General features: G+C 42.0%; 1 protein-coding gene across 1 annotated transcript in view; it reads right to left on the bottom strand.

The window, feature by feature from the left end:
* The window catches only part of CIT (citron rho-interacting serine/threonine kinase), a 164,051-nt gene that overhangs the window by 131,035 nt on the left and 11,858 nt on the right, over positions 1 to 21,158 (bottom strand). The window contains 2 exon segments of the mRNA XM_055322904.1: positions 12,886 to 12,987; positions 19,121 to 19,296. Of these exon segments, the coding sequence (XP_055178879.1) occupies positions 12,886 to 12,987; positions 19,121 to 19,296 (278 nt within the window).

Here is a 21,158-nt window from a genome sequence, read left to right as displayed (position 1 = left end):
TCAGTTGAGTGTCCAACTCTTGATTTCAGCTCAGGTCATGATCTCAGGGTCTTGAGATCGAGCCCCATGTTGGGCTCTGCACTCTGTGCAGTCCCTGCTTGTCCCTCTCCCTCTGCTCCTCCACCCCTCCCATGCTCTAATAAATAAATAAAATCTTAAATTAAATTTTTTTTAATTTTTAAAAAAGAATAGAAAGTATAGCCTCAGAAAAAATGTTTGAATAGCAAAAGATTTCTTCCACTTCAGGAACTGAAATCCTTCTTCCTTCTGATGATAACTAAGTGTGATATTCTGAGTCAACATGCAGCTTTCAGGCCAATTGGCCCAGGTGGCTTCAAACTGCAGCCTAGTGACTTCAGCTCTCTGCTTTTCAGTTTCACCTGCTGTAAACTGGGGTGAGACCAACTGCCTCACAATACTGCGCCTGGCACCAATGAGGTCTTCCACTGCCAGTCAAGTGCCTTCTTTCCCTGCCCTTTCACTCCATGGTCCTTCCCTCTCTGGCTGGGAGAAGCAGGGACACACTTCGACCATCTTTGTAGTCATGTCAACTCTTACTCGGTTCCCTTCCTGTCCTTTGCTCTGATTTCCCATTTTGGGAACCAGGCTATAATTAACTTTTGTTTTAAGTTGTCTCAAATCCTTTCTGGAAAGAGGCAAGATCCAAATAAACATCTTAAAAAATACTAAATCTCTCCAACTACTGCATTCCAGAAGCCAATTTGGGATGTGAATTCTCTCCATCCTCCTCCAAACTCCTGTTTGCTTTTCGTCCAGAATTAGAAGAAAGCTCTAGTCAAGTGAGACATTGAGCATCTGCACATCCTGCAGAGGCCGCAAGCTGGCCCAGTAAAGATCCTGCCCGGCATCAAGTTAACCCCACAACAGAGACCCCTGGGGAAGCCAGTGACTAGCATGTCCTCCCCAAGGGCTCTGCATCCTCTGGGAGTCTCCCCCATTCACATGGCATCTCACACGGAGTAGAGAGTCAACCAGATGCTGGACAATTTGAGAAGTTAGGTTCCATTTGCCCTGCAATCCCTGGAAAAAGACTTATGAACCTTTAAGAAGACCAACATTAGAAGGGGTGGCAGCTAACATCCAGACTTTATTTCCCCCAACTTCACAACAGATTGAAAGCTACCAGTCTCAGTCCTAGAAGAGCCCACAGGAGCCACCTGGCTGCCTAAAGCTCACCCACTCATCCCAACCTGGTTCTCCACAGGCCCTGGATATGTGGGTGATTGCTAATGTTTATGTCTGTTTTAAATATATATTGCCATTAAAAACGTCTTAAATATCAAAAAAAAAAAAAAACAATTCACCGATAACAACAGAAGTACTCATGCTTTTAGAACGGAAACATCTTAAAATAAGAACATTGCATATTTATGATGACACATCGCAGTTAGAAATGTTCTAACCTGGCTTCAGTAGAGATGTGAAAAACAGAATGGCTTGTAAGTTTGAGAATGAAAAAGTCAAACATATAGCATCAGCTGGCAACTTTTAAAAGCTCACAAACTGACCACCATTTAATATTTTGCAACTATTCCTGAAGATTCTATTTTTGAATGACCAGGAAAATAGTTCAGAAAAAGAAGAACCATCTCTTAAAAGGCAAAAAGATGTGTATTCTTTGCTCCTATTCAGAAGATCCAATTTCCTGAGCTGAAAACCCCCGCCAAAAGTAGATTAGTCTTTTCTGAGTCAAACAACTTTTCATTTCTTCAAAACCAGGGTTGATTGAGAAGACAAGTGACAAAAATTACAACAGCTGCTAGCCAGCAGCCTCTAGAACATGGGACAAAATAGATACGAAATGACAAACCTCTAAATAGACTGGGTCCTTATCAAAGAAACTAATCAAACTTGACCCAACATGATTCCACATTACCATACTAAAAATTCCAAGCATCCACCACTGAGAGAACTTGGAAATTTGCTGACCAAATTTAAATTTGGCTGTCCCAAGATGATATCCCGATCCCAAAACTATCCCACTGGGGTCAAGTCACTCATTCTGTTATGAATGGAGCCCACGGGAAATATGGATTGCATATGGAAACCCAAGCTGAATCGATCATCTTGCTGTTGAGCTTAGACATACAGTAAAGAACAGGACTTGGGCACTTTCAGAAAACACTTCTGGACTTTTAAAAATGGTACCAAGTCAAGAGGTTCCAAAAGCAAGAGGTTCAAAGGTCAAAAACTAAGAGTCTTGGGGCAGCCCGGGTGGCTCAGAGGTTTAGAGCCTGCCTTCGGCCCAGGGCCTGATCCTGGAGACCCGGGATTGAGTCCCATGTCAGGCTCCCTGCATGGAGCCTGCTTCTCCCTCTGCCTGTGTCTCTGCTTCTCTCTCTCTCTCTGTCTCTCAGGAATAAATAAAATCTTAAAAAAAAAAAAAAAGAAAGAAAGAAAGAAAGAAGAAAGAGAAAAGAAAAGAAAAGAAAAGAAAAAAGAAAAGAAAACAGTTCACAACGCCAGCCCAGATCCAAGGGCAGGAAAAAAAAAAAAAAAAAAAAAAACTAAGAGTCTTCAAGTCTCCATACCAGATGATTTGCTACAATAAACACAAGGGTCAGCAGAACACTACAAACAATTGAAGGCCAAAGTTACCACTGAGGCTATGCCAGACAATCCATTCACAGCGTCTGATTTTGTACAAAAGTACAAATCTGTCCTGGACTTTTACTCTTCAGATAGATGCCCAGTAAGATACTGATCACCCAAAATGTAGTTTACATATATATATATATAAACTTTTTTATTGGTGTTCAATTTGCCAAAATATAGAATAACACCCAGGGCTCATCCCATCAAATGCCCCCCTCACTGCCCGTCACCCCCACCTCCCACCCACCCACTCACCTCCCTTTCTACCACCCCTAGTTCGTTTCCCAGAGTTAGGAGTCTCTCATGTTCTGTCTCCCTTTCTGATATTTCCCACTCATTCTTTCTCCTTTCCCCTTTATTCCCTTTCACTATTTTTTATATTCCCCAAATGAATGAGACCATATAATGTTTGTCCTTCTCCGATTGACTTATTTCACTCAGCATAATACCCTCCAGTTCCATCCACATTGAAGCAAATGGTGGGTATTTGTCAGTTCTAATGGCTGAGTAATATTCCATTGTGTACATAGACCACAGCTTCTTTATCCAGTCATCTTTCGATGGACCCCGAGGCTCCTTCCACAGTTTGGCTACTGTGGACATTGCTGCTAGAAACATCGGGGTGCAGGTGTCCCGGCGTTTCATTGCATCTGTATCTTTGGGGTAAATCCCCAGCAGTGCAGTTGCTGGGTCGTAGGGCAGGTCTATTTTTAACTCTTTGAGGAACCTCCACACAGTTTTCCAGAGTGGCTGCACCAGTTCACATTCCCACCAACAGTGCAAGAGGGTTCCCCTTTCTCCACATCCTTTCCAACATTTGTTGTTTCCTGCCTTGTTAATTTTCCCCATTCTCACTGGTGTGAGGTGGTATCTCACTGTGGTTTTGATTTGTATTTCCCTGATGGCAAGTGATGCGGAGCATGTTCTCATGTGCTTGCTGGCCATGTCTATGTCTTCCTTTGTGAGATTTCTGTTCATGTCTTTTGCCCATTTCATGATTGGATTGTTTGTTTCTTTGCTGTTGAGTTTAATAAGTTCTTTATAGATCTTCGATACTAGCCCTTTATCTGTACATCATTTGCAAATATCTTCTCCCATTCTGTAGGTTGTCTTTTAGTTTTGTTGACGTTTCTTTTGCTGTGCAAAAGCTTCTTATCTTGATGAAGTCTCAATAGCTCATTTTTGCTTTTGTTTCTCTTGCCTTCATGGATGTATCTTAAAAGAAGTTACTGTGGCCAAGTTCAAAAAGGGTGTTGCCTGTGTTCACCTCTAGGATTTGGATGGAATCTTGTCTCACATTCAGATCTTTCATCCATTTTGAGTTTATCTTTGTGTGTGGTGTAAGAGAGTGGTCTAGTTTCCTTCTTCTGCATGTGGATGTCCAATTTTCCCAGCACCATCTATTGAAGAGACTGTCTTTTTTCCAGTGGATAGTCTTTCCTGCTTTGTCGAATATTAGGTGACCATAAAGTTGAGGGGAGGGTCCACTTCTGGATTCTCTATTCTGTTCCATTGATCTATGTGTCTGTTTTTGTGCCAGTACCACACTGTCTTGATGACCACGGCTTTGTAGTACAACCTGAAATCTGGCATTGTGATGCCCCCAGCTATGGTTTTCTTTTTTAATATTCCCCTGGCTATTCGGGGTCTTTTCTGATTCCACACAAATCTTAAAATAATTTGTTCCAACTCTCTGAAGAAAGTCCATGGTATTTTGATAGGGATTGCATTAAACGTGTAAATTGCCCTGGGTAACATTGACATTTTCACAATATTAATTCTTCCAATCCATGAGCATGGAATATTTTTCCATCTCTTTGTGTCTTCCTCAATTTCTTTCAGAAGTGTTCTATAGTTTTTAGGGTATAGATCCTTTACCTCTTTGGTTAGGTTTATTCCTAGGTATCTTATGCTTTTGGGTGCAATTGTAAATGGGATTGACTCCTTAATTTCTCTTTCTTCAGTCTCATTGTTAGTGTATAGAAATGCCATTGATGGGATCCCTGGGTGGCGCAGCGGTTTGGCGCCTGCCTTTGGCCCAGGGCGCGATCCTGGAGACCCGGGATCGAATCCCACGTCAGGCTCCCGGTGCATGGAGCCTGCTTCTCCCTCTGCCTATGTCTCTGCCTTGTCTCTGCCTCTCTCTCTCTCTCTGTGACTATCATAAATAAATAATTAAAAAAAATAAAAAAAAAAGAAGAAAAAAAAAAAAAAAAGAAATGCCATTGATTTCTGGGCATTGATTTTGTATCCTGCCACACTGCCAAACTGCTGTCTGAGTTCTAGCAATAAATCATGAACGAGAAAGGAGAGATCACTACCAACACCAAGGAAATACAAACGATTTTAAAAATATATTATGAGCAGCTATACGCCAATAAATTAGGCAATCTAGAGGAAATGGATGCATTTCTGGAAAACCACAAACTACCAAAACTGGAACAGGAAGAAATAGAAAACCTGAACAGGCCAACAACCAGGGAGGAAATTGAAGCAGTCATCAAAAACCTCCCAAGACACAAAAGTCCAGGGCCAGATGGCTTCCCTGGGGAATTCTATCAAACATTTAAAGAGGAAACCGTACCTATTCTACTAAAGCTGTTCGGAAAGATAGAAAGAGATGGAATACTTCCAAACTCGTTCTATGAGGTCAGCATCACCTTAATTCTAAAACCAGACAAAGACCCCACCAAAAAGGAGAATTATAGACCAATATCCCTGATGAACATGGTCGCAAAAATTCTCAAGAAGATACTAGGCCAATAGGATACAACAATACATTAAGAAGATTACTCATCATGACCAAGTGGGATTTATCCCTGAGATGCAAGGCTGGTTTAACACTCGTAAAACAATCAATGTGATTCATCATATCAGCAAGAGAAAAAACAAGAACCATATGATCCTCTCAATAGATGCAGAGAAAGCATTTGACAAAATACAGCATCCATTCCTGATCAAAACTCTTCAGAGTGTAGGGATAGAGGGAACATTCCTCAACATCTTAAAAGCCATCTACCAAAAGCCCACAGCAAATATCATTCTCAATGGGGAAACACTGGGAGCCTTTCCCCTAAGATCAGGAACAAGACAGGGATGTCCACTCTCACCACTGCTACTCAACATAGTACTAGAAGTCCTAGCCTCAGCAATCAGACAACAAAAAGAAATAAAAGGCATTCAAATGGGCAAAGAAGAAGTCAAACTCTCCCTCTTCGCAGATGACATGATACTCTACATAGAAAACCCAAAAGACTCCACCCCAAGATTGTAGCTTTTTTTTTTAAGATTTTATTTATTTGGGGCAGCCTGGGTGGCTCAGCGGTTTAGTGTCACCTTAAGCCCAGGGCATGATCCTGGAGACCTGGGATTGAGTCCCACATCAGGCTCCCTGTGTGGAGCCTGCCTCTCCCTCTGCCTGTGTCTCTTCCTCTCTCTCTCTCTCTAGTCTCTTGTGAAAAAAATAAATAAAATTTTAAAAATATATATTTTATTTATTTGAAAAAGAGAGAGACAGAGAGACAGAGATAGCAACAGAGAGCAAGAAAGAGCACAAGTAGGGAGGAAAGGAAGACACAGGGCTTGATCCAGGACCCTGGGATCATGAACTGAGCCGAAGGCAGACATTTAACCAACTAAGCCAGCCAGGTACTCCAAAAATGTGGCTTCTAACCTAATTAACCTGGTAAATCCTCCAGGGCAGGGCTTCTCAAATCTGCCTGCCCATCAGAATCAGAATTACCTAAGGAGGTGCTTTTTTAAAATAGATAAAACACATTCACTAAAAAAAAAAAAAAAAAAAAAAAGAGTACCTACTATGTGTCAGGCACTGCTCTAGATACTAGGAAAACAACAGAGACTGTAACAAACAAAAATCCCTTGCTTCTTGGAGCTGGAATTCTAGTGGAATGAAAAAGAGTAAACATTAAGCACTATGACAGGGTAAAGGGCATCTCACTTCCAACCCAACCATTCAGGGAGCTTGTTAAAAATTCCAGGGACCCTGGGTGAGGTACAGAAATCTGCATTTTTAAGGAGCTACCCAGGTGATTCTGAGGCAGCCAGCACAGCACAGCACTGAGACCCAGTACAGATGAGGTTGTAGAGACAAAGTGGCTCCCTGCATCAGGCAGATGAAAAGTTTCTACAGCAAAGGTACCCTCAATACAGCCAACACTCCTGCTGCTTGACATGTTTTTCAGTGACTACCTGGACAGGACAGGATCTGCCTACCACGACAAGATCATGGGCAACAAAGGGCCAGCAACTACCCAGCCACTCCATCAGAATGGAGGCAACAATCCAGCATGGGTGGACACGAGATGTCCCTGCCCACAACGACCAGCTGCAGGTCACCCGAATGGCAATCACCAAGGGACAGTAATCAAAAGCTGGGGAGACAGGAGGAGGAAAGAGCCCTACAGTGAAACAGTCCTCTAAACAATGTGATCACCCTGCAGATGGCAGAGAAAGCACGGCAGCTGACAGACAAGTCTGGCTTGGAGCTATAACGGACTTGCTCTTTTAAAGCAAAGACATTCAGGCCAACAGAGACAAACCCTTCTAATGGCACAGCTGCAGATGCTAATTAAAGGGCAAATCTTACATGTGTTCAGTTTGGAAGGAGCGGCAGCTTCTCTGCTGGTGTTCATATCTACACCCCAAGTAAAGAGATGGCAATGCCCATCACTTGTATTGCAATCAAAACAAAGGACGTGTGTGTGTACGCATGCATATGCATACACGTGCACATACATGCAAGCTTGCACATATATCCCTATGTGGGAAGGGAGTATTTAATAGTTCTTGTACTCTGTTCCAATTTGCACAGGGTGTCATTAGAGGCACACTGTGCTGGCCACCCCTTTAGCAGCATGCCCTTGAAATGCTTGCACTACAATCAGCATGCCTGGAAGTACCACGGAAATACAACGATGATACTGGCATCGTTATCTACCCTGGCCAGTGTTCCTAATCTTTGGCATCAGGGAAAAAGGAAAGGATCCTCTAAGCAGGATGGCCCCTGGTGGAAACACTCAATTATTCCTCTTGACAGCCAAGGTCACTAAAAGAGAAAGAGCAAAGACCCTTTATTTCAGAAAACATGAATCCCATCCATCTATTCAAGGATCCTCATTGAGCAACAAATCATCCAGAGTCTTGGCAAGACGCAGATAGCACATTCAAACTAGGTAACTGAGGGCATATGTTAATGGAGCACCCTGCATTGATGAAGAACCCCAGAGCCAGTTAACAGCAAGGGGTAGGCACCACTCTTTGACCTGAAAGAGCAAAGTGCAAGGAATGGGGATCTCAGGATGGATCTTCACTATGGCTGAAGGAACAAAAGGAATAAACAATACCCAGAAATTAACTGGAGCCATAGCCACAACAGGCCTCTGGTTTTCAAAGTGGGGTCTCCAGACCAGCAGCAGATCTGGGACCTGGTTGCAAATTCTTGGGCCCCATCCTAGACTACAAAACCAGAAACTATGGCAGTGGAATGAGGTAAACTGGAACAATGGGACAAAACTATGACTCTTATTTTTTTTTTTAAACTATGACTCTTAAAACTCTAAATGCATTCACTTGAAATATGCCTCAAAAGATAAGGACACAAAACAACTGTTTTGAAGGCACAAAAGATCCCCCCAGGGCAATAACACACTCCGCAACCAAACTGGGAGTCAATAAGAGGTATTAATATCTCATTTCACCAATGAGAACATTGAAACTGAAAAGGCCAATGATTCCAGAGAGACCAACCAAGAAACAGTAATAAAACAAGAACCTAGATTCTAAAAAAATTTAAAAAATTAAAAAATAAAAAGAAAAAAAAAAAAGAACCTAGATTCTAGTAACAGCTTTCTTCCGACGGGCAGCCAGCTTCCAAACCCTGGCTTCCCAAGCGGCAACATGCGAACATGCTGGTGAGTTTTGAGACATGTCTCAAAACTGGATAATCTTATCCAAGAGATCAAAACAGCACATGTCTTGCTGTCAAAACTATCATAAGCTGCCACATTTCACTAAAATAAACAATGAAGTTATATTTGTTATCTCTCTCCAGATTCCCACTGACAACATGGGCTGGTGTTTATACAGGCCACAGGGTCACTGCCTAGAACCTGCTAACCTCCAAATTGTTCCTACACAGGAAGGAAATATCCCCCATGCAATTGCACAGCCTTCAGTGGAAAGTGAGACAGGAAAAATAAAAAACTAATCCAAAGCAGGACCTCCGAACCACGGTCAGACTAGCAGTGCTCTGGGATAGAACAGTGTAACGTAACAGGTAAGAGTATGAAAGGTGGATCTAAGGAGTCTGGCTTCATAAGCCAGATCTATCTTTTATTACCTATAAATAGACTATAACTTGTCCCCTAAATCCACTCTTCCATTACCTAGATATTGGCCATGCAGGTAGATGGTACAGATGTGAGATCATGTGATGAAGTTCTGGTCAACAAAATAGGAGAGGAAATGTGTTCCTCTTCCATGTCATACTACATAAAAGGAATCTGCTTGTTCTGCTCTCTACTCCTTCCTTCTGCCAGCCAGGGGAAACAAGAACATGAAAATGCTCAATTTTAACCATGTCAAGAGGACAGCATCCTAAGTGATGAGGACTCGTAAAACAGAAGGAACCTGGATCCCTGAATTATCACATACAACAGATCTGCTCCATCAGTCTGGACTGTATTTTGGTATCTTTTTGTTACAATGGCTTAGCCTGGACCTTTAACTAGTACATCCTATGTGCAACTGGAGAAGAAGAATTTGGAATGAACACAGGGAAGTTAATGTGAGGCCACCATAAGGACAAAAGATTCATGGGTAAGTTACAGGCTCAGAGCAAGGGCAGCCCCAAAAGACCCATGGTATGAAAAACATCAGTACAAAGCCAGCAACCTTTAAGAAATCTCACAAAGCATTTAGATGCAACAATACTACCAGTGAGCTGCAAAACAATGTTTTCTTTGTAAAGATCAGCTCCTTCCTGGAAGGACACTGGTGAAGGCATCTGTTATACAGAACTGAACAGATTTCATCATGAACCAGATTAACAAAGCGCAGTTTCCATGGGCTGCCTGCCAGCATACAGAACTAGCCTTGTTATATAGAACCAGACATTAACAATACAATAGACCTCATTACAATTTTCTATATACCAGAAAATGGCAAGCTACATTCATTGGTATGTAATGACAAATAGGAAATTTTTAGCCACCAAATTTCCAAAGGATTCAAGTTCAACTTCCTTGTACCGCACTCCAAATTTTGAAAATCCTACTGGATCCAACTTGAATTATGTATGCTAGAGAATAAAACTCACACTCCTAATGTGTGATTTCCATAACACAATAAATAAATCTGTATGTAAATCAATTTGTATGAAATTAATCATACGTTCTTCCAATAAATGCTTCTTAAGCATTTACTTGGGAAAACACTACTAGAAGCAAGGGAGACATAATCCCTCCCTTGGTAGAGGGAGTACCTGGTGGGGAGCCCAACACCCACTCACAAAGAGGAGGTACAGGGTGCTATGAGTACACACCCAGAAGAGCACCCTTCCCAGAAGTAGAGGGATAAGGAAGAGTTCCTGGAAGAAGTGATACCTGGTCCAAGCCTAGAAAGAGACATAAGAGTTAGCCAGGGAAAGAGGAAATGGCATGGAGAAAGGTCAGAAGCCAGTTCAAAGACCCAAAGGAAGTTCAGGACGAATGTAAAGTGAAAGGAGAGGGGTGCCTGGGTGGCTCAGTCGGTTAAGTGTCCGGCTCTTGGTTTCAGCTCAAATCACAATCTCAGGGTAGTAAGATCTAGCCAAGCATCAAGTACCCCACTGAACACAGAGCCTGCTTAAGATTCACTCTTCCTAAAAAAAAAAAAAAAAAAAAAAAGATTCACTCTTCTTGGGGCACCTGGGTGGCTTAGCCAGTTGGGCATCCAACTTTTGGTTTTGGCTCAGGTCATGATCTCAGGGTTGTGGGATCAAAGCCCACAATGGGCTCTGAGCTCAGCAGGGAGTCTGCTTGAGATTCTCTCTCTCCTCTCCTTCCCCCTCTGCCCCTCCTCCTCTAAAATAAATAAATAAATCTTTTTTAAAAATGCTCTATTCCTTCCTCTCCCCTGCCTCTTACTCTCTCTCTTAAAAAAAAGGTGGGGGGGCGGGTAGGTCTCTGGGTGGTTCAACACCTGCCTTTGACCCAGGGCATGATCCTGGAGACCCGGTATCAAGTCCCGTGTCAGGCTCCCGGCATGGAGCCTGCTTCTCCTTCTGCCTGTGTCTCTGCCTCTCTCTCTCTCTCTCTCTCTCTCTCTCTCTCGCTATGTCTGTCATGAATAAATAAATAAAATCTTTTTAAAAAATTAATTAAAGTGAAAGGAGAGAAAAGGTAAGCAATAAGCCTAGAGATATATGTGAAAAAGGTCTTATAAACTACATACAAGAGTATGGACTTCATCCAGAGGGCAGCAGGGAGTCTTAAAGGGTTTTAACAGCAGGATGACTTGGCTGAAGTGTGTAGAAGACCTGGGGTAAAGGCAAGACAGATGGCAGGGAGCACTCTTAGGAGGTTACTGCAATAATGCAGGTAAGAAGAAGATGGCGGCCAGAACTCACCCAGTAGAAGCAGGAATGGAGAAAAGAGATAGCTTTGAGAAACATATAGGACGACAATCCTACTTCTTTTATTCATTGATTTTTAAACGTATCTTCAATTACACTTCATTTGTATTACAAATGAACAATCAACTGCCAGGGAGTTTAGGATGATTTGTATGTTTTCCCAAACTTCAAAGGTTTAGAGATCTGTAAGTAGTCAATAGGTACAATGGAATTCTGGAACTTCACAATCCCAATATAGATCTACAGTCCTCTTATCTTGGGGCAGAATTTATTTCCAGACTTAGAAATGTTGAGATTTTAGAAAGATAAAATGGTGTTTATACTTTATATTATGTAACACCCTAAGGTAGGCCTTGGGATATCACCCTGTAATCAAATGCATTCACATTTTGAGGCAAAATATCTGAAAAGTCACACTAAACGGATGGAAGAGGAGATTCAGGTCAGGTTTTGCTGCCAAGTAAGTAACAAAAGAACCTGAGGTTATTCAGAGCTTCTGGTTATTTCAGATTTGAAGATAAGGGATGATAGATCTATAATCATATCTTAGTTCCTATGCTAAGTTTGGATATTTATAAGGAAAGTGTACCCTTAGCAAGCATTTTACTCCAAATTACCAACATACTTGAGAAGAGAATGCAGACAAGGAAATAATTACAAGATCCCATCAGCAATACCCAACTGAGCTACAAAAATGGGTGTAAAAATGTTGTTGCAGCCAGATATCAATGTGCTGAGGCAACTAGAACTCTGTACCAGGAACTAAAACTGCTTCTGGGATACTTTTTTTTTTTTTTTTTTACTTTAGGAATCTAAATCCCCCAGAACCTAAACAGAACAAATTTTAGCCTTGTATAAGTCATGCTACATGTATATCAGAAATAAATGGCACTGTTCAAAAGAATGAGGCAGCTTTGTATGGTATGTGCTGACATGGAAAGATGTCTGGGGTAAATTGCCAAAAGGAAAAAACAAGTTGAAGAGTAAAGAGTAATATATCAAAAAAAAAAAAAAAGAGTAATATATCAATTTCATAAGACAAACTATATACATGTGTTCTAAATACAAACATAGATATTTTTTTCCCATGAGGGTCAGGAAGAACATGCATAACCATTTATTAGGGAAAAGGATTAGAAAGAAAGGTAGGGAAACTTCCCTTCTATTTCATACTGTTCTGCAGTGTTTGCCTTTTCTTAAAATCACAATGCATTATCACAATTTTTAAAAATTAAAAAATGTTCTCTAGACTTAGTGGTGATCATCTCACAACACAAATACTAACTCATTATGCTGTACACCTGAAACTAACATAATGTATGTCAATTATGACTCAAAAAAAAATTTAAAGCAAGATTCTACTCTATTAAAGGTCATATCAGACTACTCCCAAATAAACAACTGCTCATTATTGCCCTTTAAGCCATGGCTACAATATCCAACAGCAGATGGGGCAATTTCTAAATGGACTGGCTCTTACTCTTTAGGACAAGGAGAACAGGAAGACACCTGAAAGTAAGGAAAGCAACTCAATGGATCATATGGGCAAGAAGCACATCTAGTTCTACATCTGTGCTGAGTGTCAGCATTGGACTAATTGCAGAGAGAGAGAGAGAGAGAGAGATGGAAAGACTCACCAGATAAAGGTTATTTTTGTCCTGAAAGGCATACTGTAGCTGGGGGATCCAAGGGCTCATGCTCTGAGATAATATGTTCCGTTCTTCCTCAAAAAATGAAACCTAGGGGAAAAAGAAACTCTTTAGACAATTGTAATAGCATTGGGGTAGGGTGGGGAGAATGTTCTATCCTCTCCCTGTGAGCCTAAACTGCTGTCCCTAGTAAGAAGAAGAAAGAAAGGAAAGAAAGGAAAGGAAAGAAAGGAAAGGAAAGGAAAGGAAAGGAAAGGAAAGGAAAGGAAAGGAAAGGAAAGGAAAGGAAAGAAAAGAAAAGAAAAAAAAGAAAAGAAAGAAAAGAAAAGAAAAGAAAAGAGACCATCCTTTAGCCCAGCACTCCACAAATTTCACTCATTTGCCTACTTTGCTCACCATTTTTTGCCAGATCTGTATATTATCTATCCAATTATTTACTTAACTCCTCTCCTTAAAGTCAATTCACTTCTTTTAAATCTAAATATCTTTCTCTTTCTTTCCTTCTTCACCTCCTCTCCCTGAACCATTCAGGCCTAAAGCCATTAGGTGGAGCAGAACAAGGTAGGCATCCAGGACAGGTGGTAGGGAGAGAGGGCCACAGTAGCCCAGAACAAGATGCCAGGCCCACGCAGGGTGGGGAGAGCAGTGATCATGTGTGGGAGCAGTCCAATATCAGATATCAAGGGCCCACTAGGGTGAGGAAGGCATCTACATCCAGGGATGGCCTGGAACTGGGCATCAGAGCCCACCCATGGGAGCAGTGGCAACAAAGACAGTACACTGGATGCACACAGATGTATAAAATAAGCTAAAATATTGAGGGAAGAGAAGAGAGCTATAAGCACAGGAAGGGTGGACACTAGAATAACTCAGTGAAGTTGGATTGGACTTGACGGTATTGGTGTGGACACAGGGTTTTTCAATATACAGAGATAGAGAAATAAATATAGATGTAAATGGGTGTGTGTGTGTGTGTGTGTGTGTGCAAGCATACTCGTGGACAGACAGGTGTATTTAATACCTGTATGTGTATTTCCTGGCTCTGTTCACTGAAAGGGGGGTCTGGAAGCAGTGATACCCCAACAGCACCAAGGGCACCTAGTACCTAGATCTCGGCGTCTAAATACCATCTTACACTGAAAGTTATTTTTCTTTTTTTTTTTTTAATTTTTTTTTTTATTTTATTTATGATAGTCACACAGAGAGAGAGAGAGGCAGAGACACAGGCAGAGAGAGAAGCAGGCTCCATGCACCGGGAGCCCGACGTGGGATTCGATCTCAGGTCTCCAGGATCGTGCCCTGGGCCAAAGGCAGGCGCCAAACCGCTGCGCCACCCAGGGATCCCGAAAGTTATTTTTCAAAGAGGAGATTATGGGGATCCCTGGGGGGCGCAGCGGTTTGGCGCCTGCCTTTGGCCCAGGGCGCGATCCTGGAGACCCGGGATCAAATCCCACGCGAATCCCACGTCAGGCTCCCGGTGCATGGAGCCTGCTTCTCCCTCTGCCTGTGTCTCTGCCTCTCTCTCTCTCTCTCTCTCTCTCTCTCTCTCTCTCTGTGTGTGTGACTATCATAAATAAATAAAAATTTATAAAAAAAAAAAACGAAAAAAAAAAACAAAGAGGAGATTATAGGTGTGGGGCAGACAAGAGCATAAACATCTTGTACCATAAAAAGGGACAACTCAAAGATAGGGAAGTGTCAAAAGACGCAAAAACCAACCCAAAGACACTCTCATGGCCCAACCTATGGGACAATTTGAGTAAAAATCCATAATGACAATAATGGCTTGTGACTCACTGACTTAAGCAGGAAAATGCAAGTCTACACAGCTATAAATTAATAAATTGGAAATTTTATGAGAAACAGGTGCTTCCACAGCTTGAAAACACTTCCCTACAGAATACTTATGAAATGGCAAAGCAGAAAGGGGCACCCCATGATGAGGCATGGCAGATATCTAAGTGAATGTCGATGTGAATGTGACAAATGGAAACAAAATCACCCGTTGGGATGCAATGAGAAGAGCAGAGTGTCTTGTCTGATTTTCCTGCCAAAGATCTAGCACTTGAACCTAAACACGAGCAACATTAGATATATCTATATTTTACAAAATAACTGGCCTGTAATCTTCAGAATCACTAAGGTCATGAGAGTCCAGGGAAAACTGAGAAGCTGTTCCAGGTTGAAAAAGGCTAAAAAGACAAGACAACTAAAAATGCTATGTGTGATCCCGAGCTGGACTGTTTTGTTCTAAATGGCCATGAAATGACCAGTGCAACATGACTGGGTCTGAAGATTAGACAGCACTAATGCAGCACTGTTTCTTTCTAATTTCGATGGTTGTATCGTGGTCCACCGGACAGCATCCCTATTGTAGGAAATTCACAACGGACATCTTCAGAGGGATGGGGAATCAAGTTGGCAACAGATTTTCAAATGGCTCAGGAAGAAAACAATGGTTCATACTTTGTGATAGTTTTCCATGACAAGTTGGCTAGGCTATAGCACCCAGCTATTCAATCACACACTCATCTAGGTGTTTCTGTGAAAGTATTTTGTAGCTGTGCTCTATATGGTCAACATCTTCAATCCACTGACTTTAGTAAAGGAGATGATCTGGGTGGGCCACAGCCATTCAGTTGACAGAACAAAAGTGAGGCTTCCCTGAGAAAGAAGAAATTCTGCCTCGAGATTCCATTATCAGGTCTTGCCCAAGAGTTTCCAGTTCATTGGCCTGCCCTCCAGATTTCAGATTTCCCAGTCTTACAATCAGGTAAGTCATACATGTACACATTATGTATGTATTTCAAGATGTATAGGTACATATATTCAATGGGTATACATATATAATACATATATACAAAATATATGTTATAGAACCTTATATAATTGCATAGAATTACATTCTATGATATATATACTGTACTTGCAACTTTTCTATAGATTTGTGACTTTCAAAATAAAAATAATGTAGCTTTAAATATACCTTCTTCCATTTAGTTCTGACAATAACACCTGTACAACTCCCAGGCATTGATATGCAAGTTAATATTAAACCAGTAAACATTTCAAAATAGTTTTGTCCATGTACTACCTAAAATCATCTTGCATACCACCAGTGATGTATGTAACACATCTGGGGAATAACCACACAGCTCCCATAATCTCCTGCACCTCATCTATGATCGCTCTGCTTTCCTGGCTCATAAAATGTATTCCATGAAGGTTGGCTGAACCGAAAAACCTACGCCTTTACTTGCTCGCCCAGGATTCTTCATCTGACCCCTGAAGCTTCCATTAAAATAAACAGTCTCTGAGGACTCATCTGGTTCTCAGCAGAGCCCAGGCAGGTGTGCTGACCTCTCCTAGTGTTGCTTACAGGATGTTGCCTCTCCTGTCTCCTTCTCTGGCATTTCCTTCCATTCACTCCTGGTGCTAGTTTTTCTCTTTTCAAGCCCTTAAATCTCAAAGCCTTGCCATGGCTCAATTAAAGACTCTACTTTCCTTCATGTTCACTCTCTTAAGGAATGGTTGGGTAGCTTTCATTAGCTGCTTGTGTGTCTGATTTTTAAAAGCCCCAAGCCCACACAGCACACCTGTGTGGCTCCGTCGGTTAAGCCTCTGCTTTCAGCTCAGGTCATGATCCCAGAGTCCTGGGATCAAGTCCTGCATCAGGCTCCCTGCTCAGCAGGGAGTCTGCTTCTGCCTCTTGCCCTGATCATTCTCGCTCTCTCTTGCTCTCTCTCAAAAATAAATAAATTTTTAAAAATAAATAATTTTTTTTAATGGAAAAATAGAAATCCCCAGCCCACACTCACACAAAGTCATTTTAAGTCATTCACCTGAAGGAAAGCATACCTATGTGAGCATCTCTATTGCTTGCCTAAGGTATAGCACATTAGATTGTTTTCTTTTCACATGCACTATTTCTCATCTAAAACATAAACACTGCAAGGTCAGGACTACATTTAATGCCTCTTCTCAAGGACCTAGAAGCACACCACACAGAATAGCTGTTCAGTAAGTGCATACTGATGATGGGTGGTTGCTTAGGTATTGGGAGGTTGAGTGAGCATCTCCCATTCCTCCCTTTCAAATGATTTGCAACAGCCTGTCATTTCTCCTTTCTGCGAAGTTGCTCGCATTTCACTGCTAAACACAGGCTACATCATTCTTGGGACTCTGACAAGCAGCTTCCTGCCCTCTACTGCTCCTTTGACTGAAAGCCACTCAAAGACACTAAGTCCTTAGACTCTGATGCCAACCTCCTCATTCCAAAAGTATAAATGATCCCCAGCCACCTCACCAAGTAAACTGCCATTCCAAAAAAACAGTTCTTGGAGGAATGGAGAGTTACCATTTCATAAGTACAGAGTTTCTATTTGGGATGATGAGAAAGTTCTAGAAATAGATAGTGGTTATGGTCGCATATCACATTGTAAATGCACTTAAGACCAGTGAATTGTACCCAGTGGCACCTGGGTGGCTCAATTGGTTAAGCATCTGCCTTCAGCTCAGGTCCTGATCCCAGAGTCCTAGGATCAAGCCCCACTTAGGCTCCCTGCTCAACGTGGAGTCTGCTTCTCCCTCTGCCTCTGAACCTCCCCCTAACTTGGGCACACACTCTCTCTCTCAAGCAAATAAATAGAATCATTTTTTAAAAAGGATTAAAACAGGGCAGCCCTGGTGGCACAGCGGTTTAGCGCCGTCTGCAGCCCGCGGTGTGATCCTGGAGACCCAGGATCGAGTCCCACATCAGGCTCCTTGCATGGCGCCTGCTTCTCCCTCTGCCTGTGTCTCTGCCTCTCTCTGTGTGTCTCTATGAATGGATAAATAAAATCTTTTATTTTTTTTAAATCTTTTAAATAAATAAATAAATAAATAGGATTAAAACAGTAAATGTTGGGCAGCCTGGGTGGCTCAGCGGTTTAGTGCCACCTTCAGCTCAGGGCGTGATCCTGGAGACCCAGGATCGAGTCCCACATCGAGCTCCCTACATGGAGCCTGCTTCTCCCTCTGCCTGTCTGCCCCTCTCTCTCTCTCTCTCTCTCTCTCTCTCTCTCTGTGTGTGTGTGTGTGGGTCTCTCATGAATAAATAAAATATTTTTTAAAAAACAGTAAATGTTATGTATATTTTGCCACAATAAAAAAAAGGTTCTTCATATTTCCCATATTACCCCCTCCCCAGCCAAATGCCTTATTTCTCCCCATTTTCTAGTCCATCTGTTCTAAACTACTCAGAAGAAGAAAAAAAAACCACACACATCTGTATAGCATTCTAGTACTCAAACCTCCAGAACATCACACACACACTTCCACCTGCCACACTCCTGTCATGCCTCTCTGCCCAGAATCTACATTCCCTCTCAGTGGTGTGAACCTCCCCTGGCTGTCCCTGGCTCACCCACATCTCTCCTCACTCCATAGTTGGTGAATTTGCTAACTGCTCTCCCTTCTGTGATGCTTTAGCTGCTAAGCGCCTGCTTTATACATTTGCATTTTTCCTCCACTTTCCAAAGTTGTTTTTAAACCCTGTAACTAACAGCCATAGAGCTTCAATTCCTTCTGTGGGCTTCCCACAGAGCCGGGTACATTATCGGACACATGATGTGCGCTCGGACATCTGTAACTAACAAATTGCTCTGAACACCAAGGCTGATGACCGTCTCTCTAGAAACTCAGCAAATGAATCAATATGTCTGGAGCAGCAGCCTTGTTTAAAAGAAAGAAAAATACCACAACCAAAAAGAGAAGTTCCTACCTCTCTTAAACAAGCAATACCCTAGCCATACACTAATGTTATTTAATTTCTTCAAAAGCCTGTTTTAAAATCAAATGCATATGCCCACAACGCAAATAAAGAAAATGTGCTCAAAAGCAAATATTGCCTAACTCCACGATATGCATATCTTGAAATCCCCAGCTAACAATCATCAAAGGTCATCTTAAATTCATTAGTTAAAAGGCCACATTGATTCTAAATAAAATACAACTATGGAAACATGATAAATAAATCAAGGGGAGCTTGTGAGCCTTCAAAATGAGTCAATATCAGTTCAAGAAGAAAAGCTGAGAACCTGAGAGATCTTTCTGCAACCATAATTAACCAGAGCCACCAAGGAAAACTTGTGTGATCCCAGATGTCAATTCAGCAGATTACTGCCTCTGCAGTGAACATTCTGGCACAGAAAGGGGAAAGGGCATGGTGTTAAAATGCTCCTACCTGCTCTTGGGCCAACAAGGTCTTCTTCTTCATGACTTTCATGGCATAGATATCTCCGGTGGCTCGCTCTCTTACCACCTGCACTTCAGCAAAGTGACCACAACCCACAAGACTTCGGACTTCAAAGTCCTTTGCTGAAGGCTGGAGCTCCTGTAATTCAGCTATGGTGTCGGAATCTGCAAGAGATGGAAGAGTTGCTCCCAGGTAAGCAAAGCATTTCAAATACATGCATCTTTATGAAAGCAAAAAAAAAAAAAAAAAGGAAGAAGAAAAAGTGTTCCTATGTGTTCCCTCACTGTCAAAAGACATTTAGTCACTTTCTCATCCGTCATGAATAATTATAAAATCAGCACAAAAGTGTTTTTATATGTTAAAATTAAGGGCTCCAGAAATTCCAAAGCAGTTTCCATGGTAGCTATAATTTGAATCCTGTAGACTCAGAAAATAGGAGAACACAAATCATGTTTTTCCTCCTCCTCTCCAAAGGCTGCAGGGCAGTGTTTGGTCAAACATGTTTATCAGCATTTAGATTGGTTTATAATGTGATGTAAGCAACATGATTCCCATCTCAATCAACTTTGGAGCTGACTGCAAGATCATTCCATGCTAAGTGTGTTCTGCACAGTTTTATCCCACTAACCGATCTCCCTTGGACTGTGTGGGTAATACCTCCTCTTCCTCTTAATACATAGAGGTTCCACAAAACAAACAAACAAAAATGGAGTCCTGACATTTGCAATGTGGAGTTGACAGGGCACATGTCTAGAAGGGTTTACAACTAAATTTTTCTTAGCATATAGTCTTCTTTTTCAAGTGCAGTTTCTCAGTATCTTACTCCACTCAGGCTGTTACATCAAAACACCATAGATGAGGTGGCTTCAACAACAGTTATTTATTTCTTACAGTTCTGGAGGCTGGGGATCCCAAGATTAAGGTACTGGTAGATTAAGTTCCTGGTGGGAACCCACTTCCTGGCTTACAGACAGCTACCTTTTCACTATATACTCACAAGATGGAGAGAGAGGGGACCCTGGTCTCACTTCTTCAAAGGCCAACAGTTCACTCTGGGAGGCCCCACCTTCATGACTTCATCTAAATATAATTATTTCCCCAAAGGCTCTCCCTTCAAATAACCACCATATTGGAAATTAGAGCCTCAACATTTGAATATGTACGGGGACACGAACATTCAGTCCATAATAGGCGGAGATCCTCAATGTATGATGTGTGGATTTGGAATCTACCGTATATTTATTAACACTATTCTGGGACATCACTGGATATGCAATGACTCTAAGGATCTGAAAGAATAGAGCACAACAGCTGTATCTGACTAAAAAATTCAATCCTTCACGTTATAGAGAAACAGGGGTTACATGCCAAAGGAAGACAAGAGGAACGCATAATCAAAATTAACTTGGAGGGCAGCCCCAGTGGTGCAGCGGTTTAGCGCCGCCTGTAGCCCGGGGTGTGATCCTGGAGACCCAGGATCGAATCCCACATCAGGCTCCCTGCATGGAGCCTGCTTCTCCCTCTGCCTGTGTCTCTGCCTCTCTCTCTCTCTCTCTCTCTCTCTCTCTCTCTCTCTCTGTGTGTGTGTGTGTGTGTGTGTGTGTCTATGAATAAATAAATAAAATCTTTTAAAAATAATTAAAAAACAAAATTAACTTGGAGAATCCCTCAGAAAGGTCCCACGATGAAGACCAAGAGACTCTTGAATTCCCACGTGGACACTAAAGCCCTCGGAGCTCCAGAGCGGGTTGCCATTTCTACGGTTGCACACGAGATAAAGCTGGGAGCTACATTCTAGAGTTATAGGGGCACCTGGGTGGCTCAGTGGTTGAGCATCTGCCTTTGGCTCAGGTCATGATCCTGGGGTCCTGGAGTCCTGGGATCGAGTCCCACATAGAGCTCCCCACGGGGAGCCTGCTTCTCCCTCTGCCTCTCTCTCTCTCTCTCTCTCTGTTCCTCATGAATAAATAAATAAAATCTTTAAAAGAAATAAAATTTTTAAAAAATAGAGCTACAGTCAGCTTGG

The sequence above is a fragment of the Nyctereutes procyonoides genome, unplaced genomic scaffold (genome assembly GCF_905146905.1).
Source record: "Nyctereutes procyonoides isolate TBG_1078 unplaced genomic scaffold, NYPRO_anot_genome, whole genome shotgun sequence".
Taxonomy (NCBI): Eukaryota; Metazoa; Chordata; class Mammalia; order Carnivora; family Canidae; genus Nyctereutes; species Nyctereutes procyonoides.
This window is presented reverse-complemented; position numbering and strand designations above follow the sequence as displayed.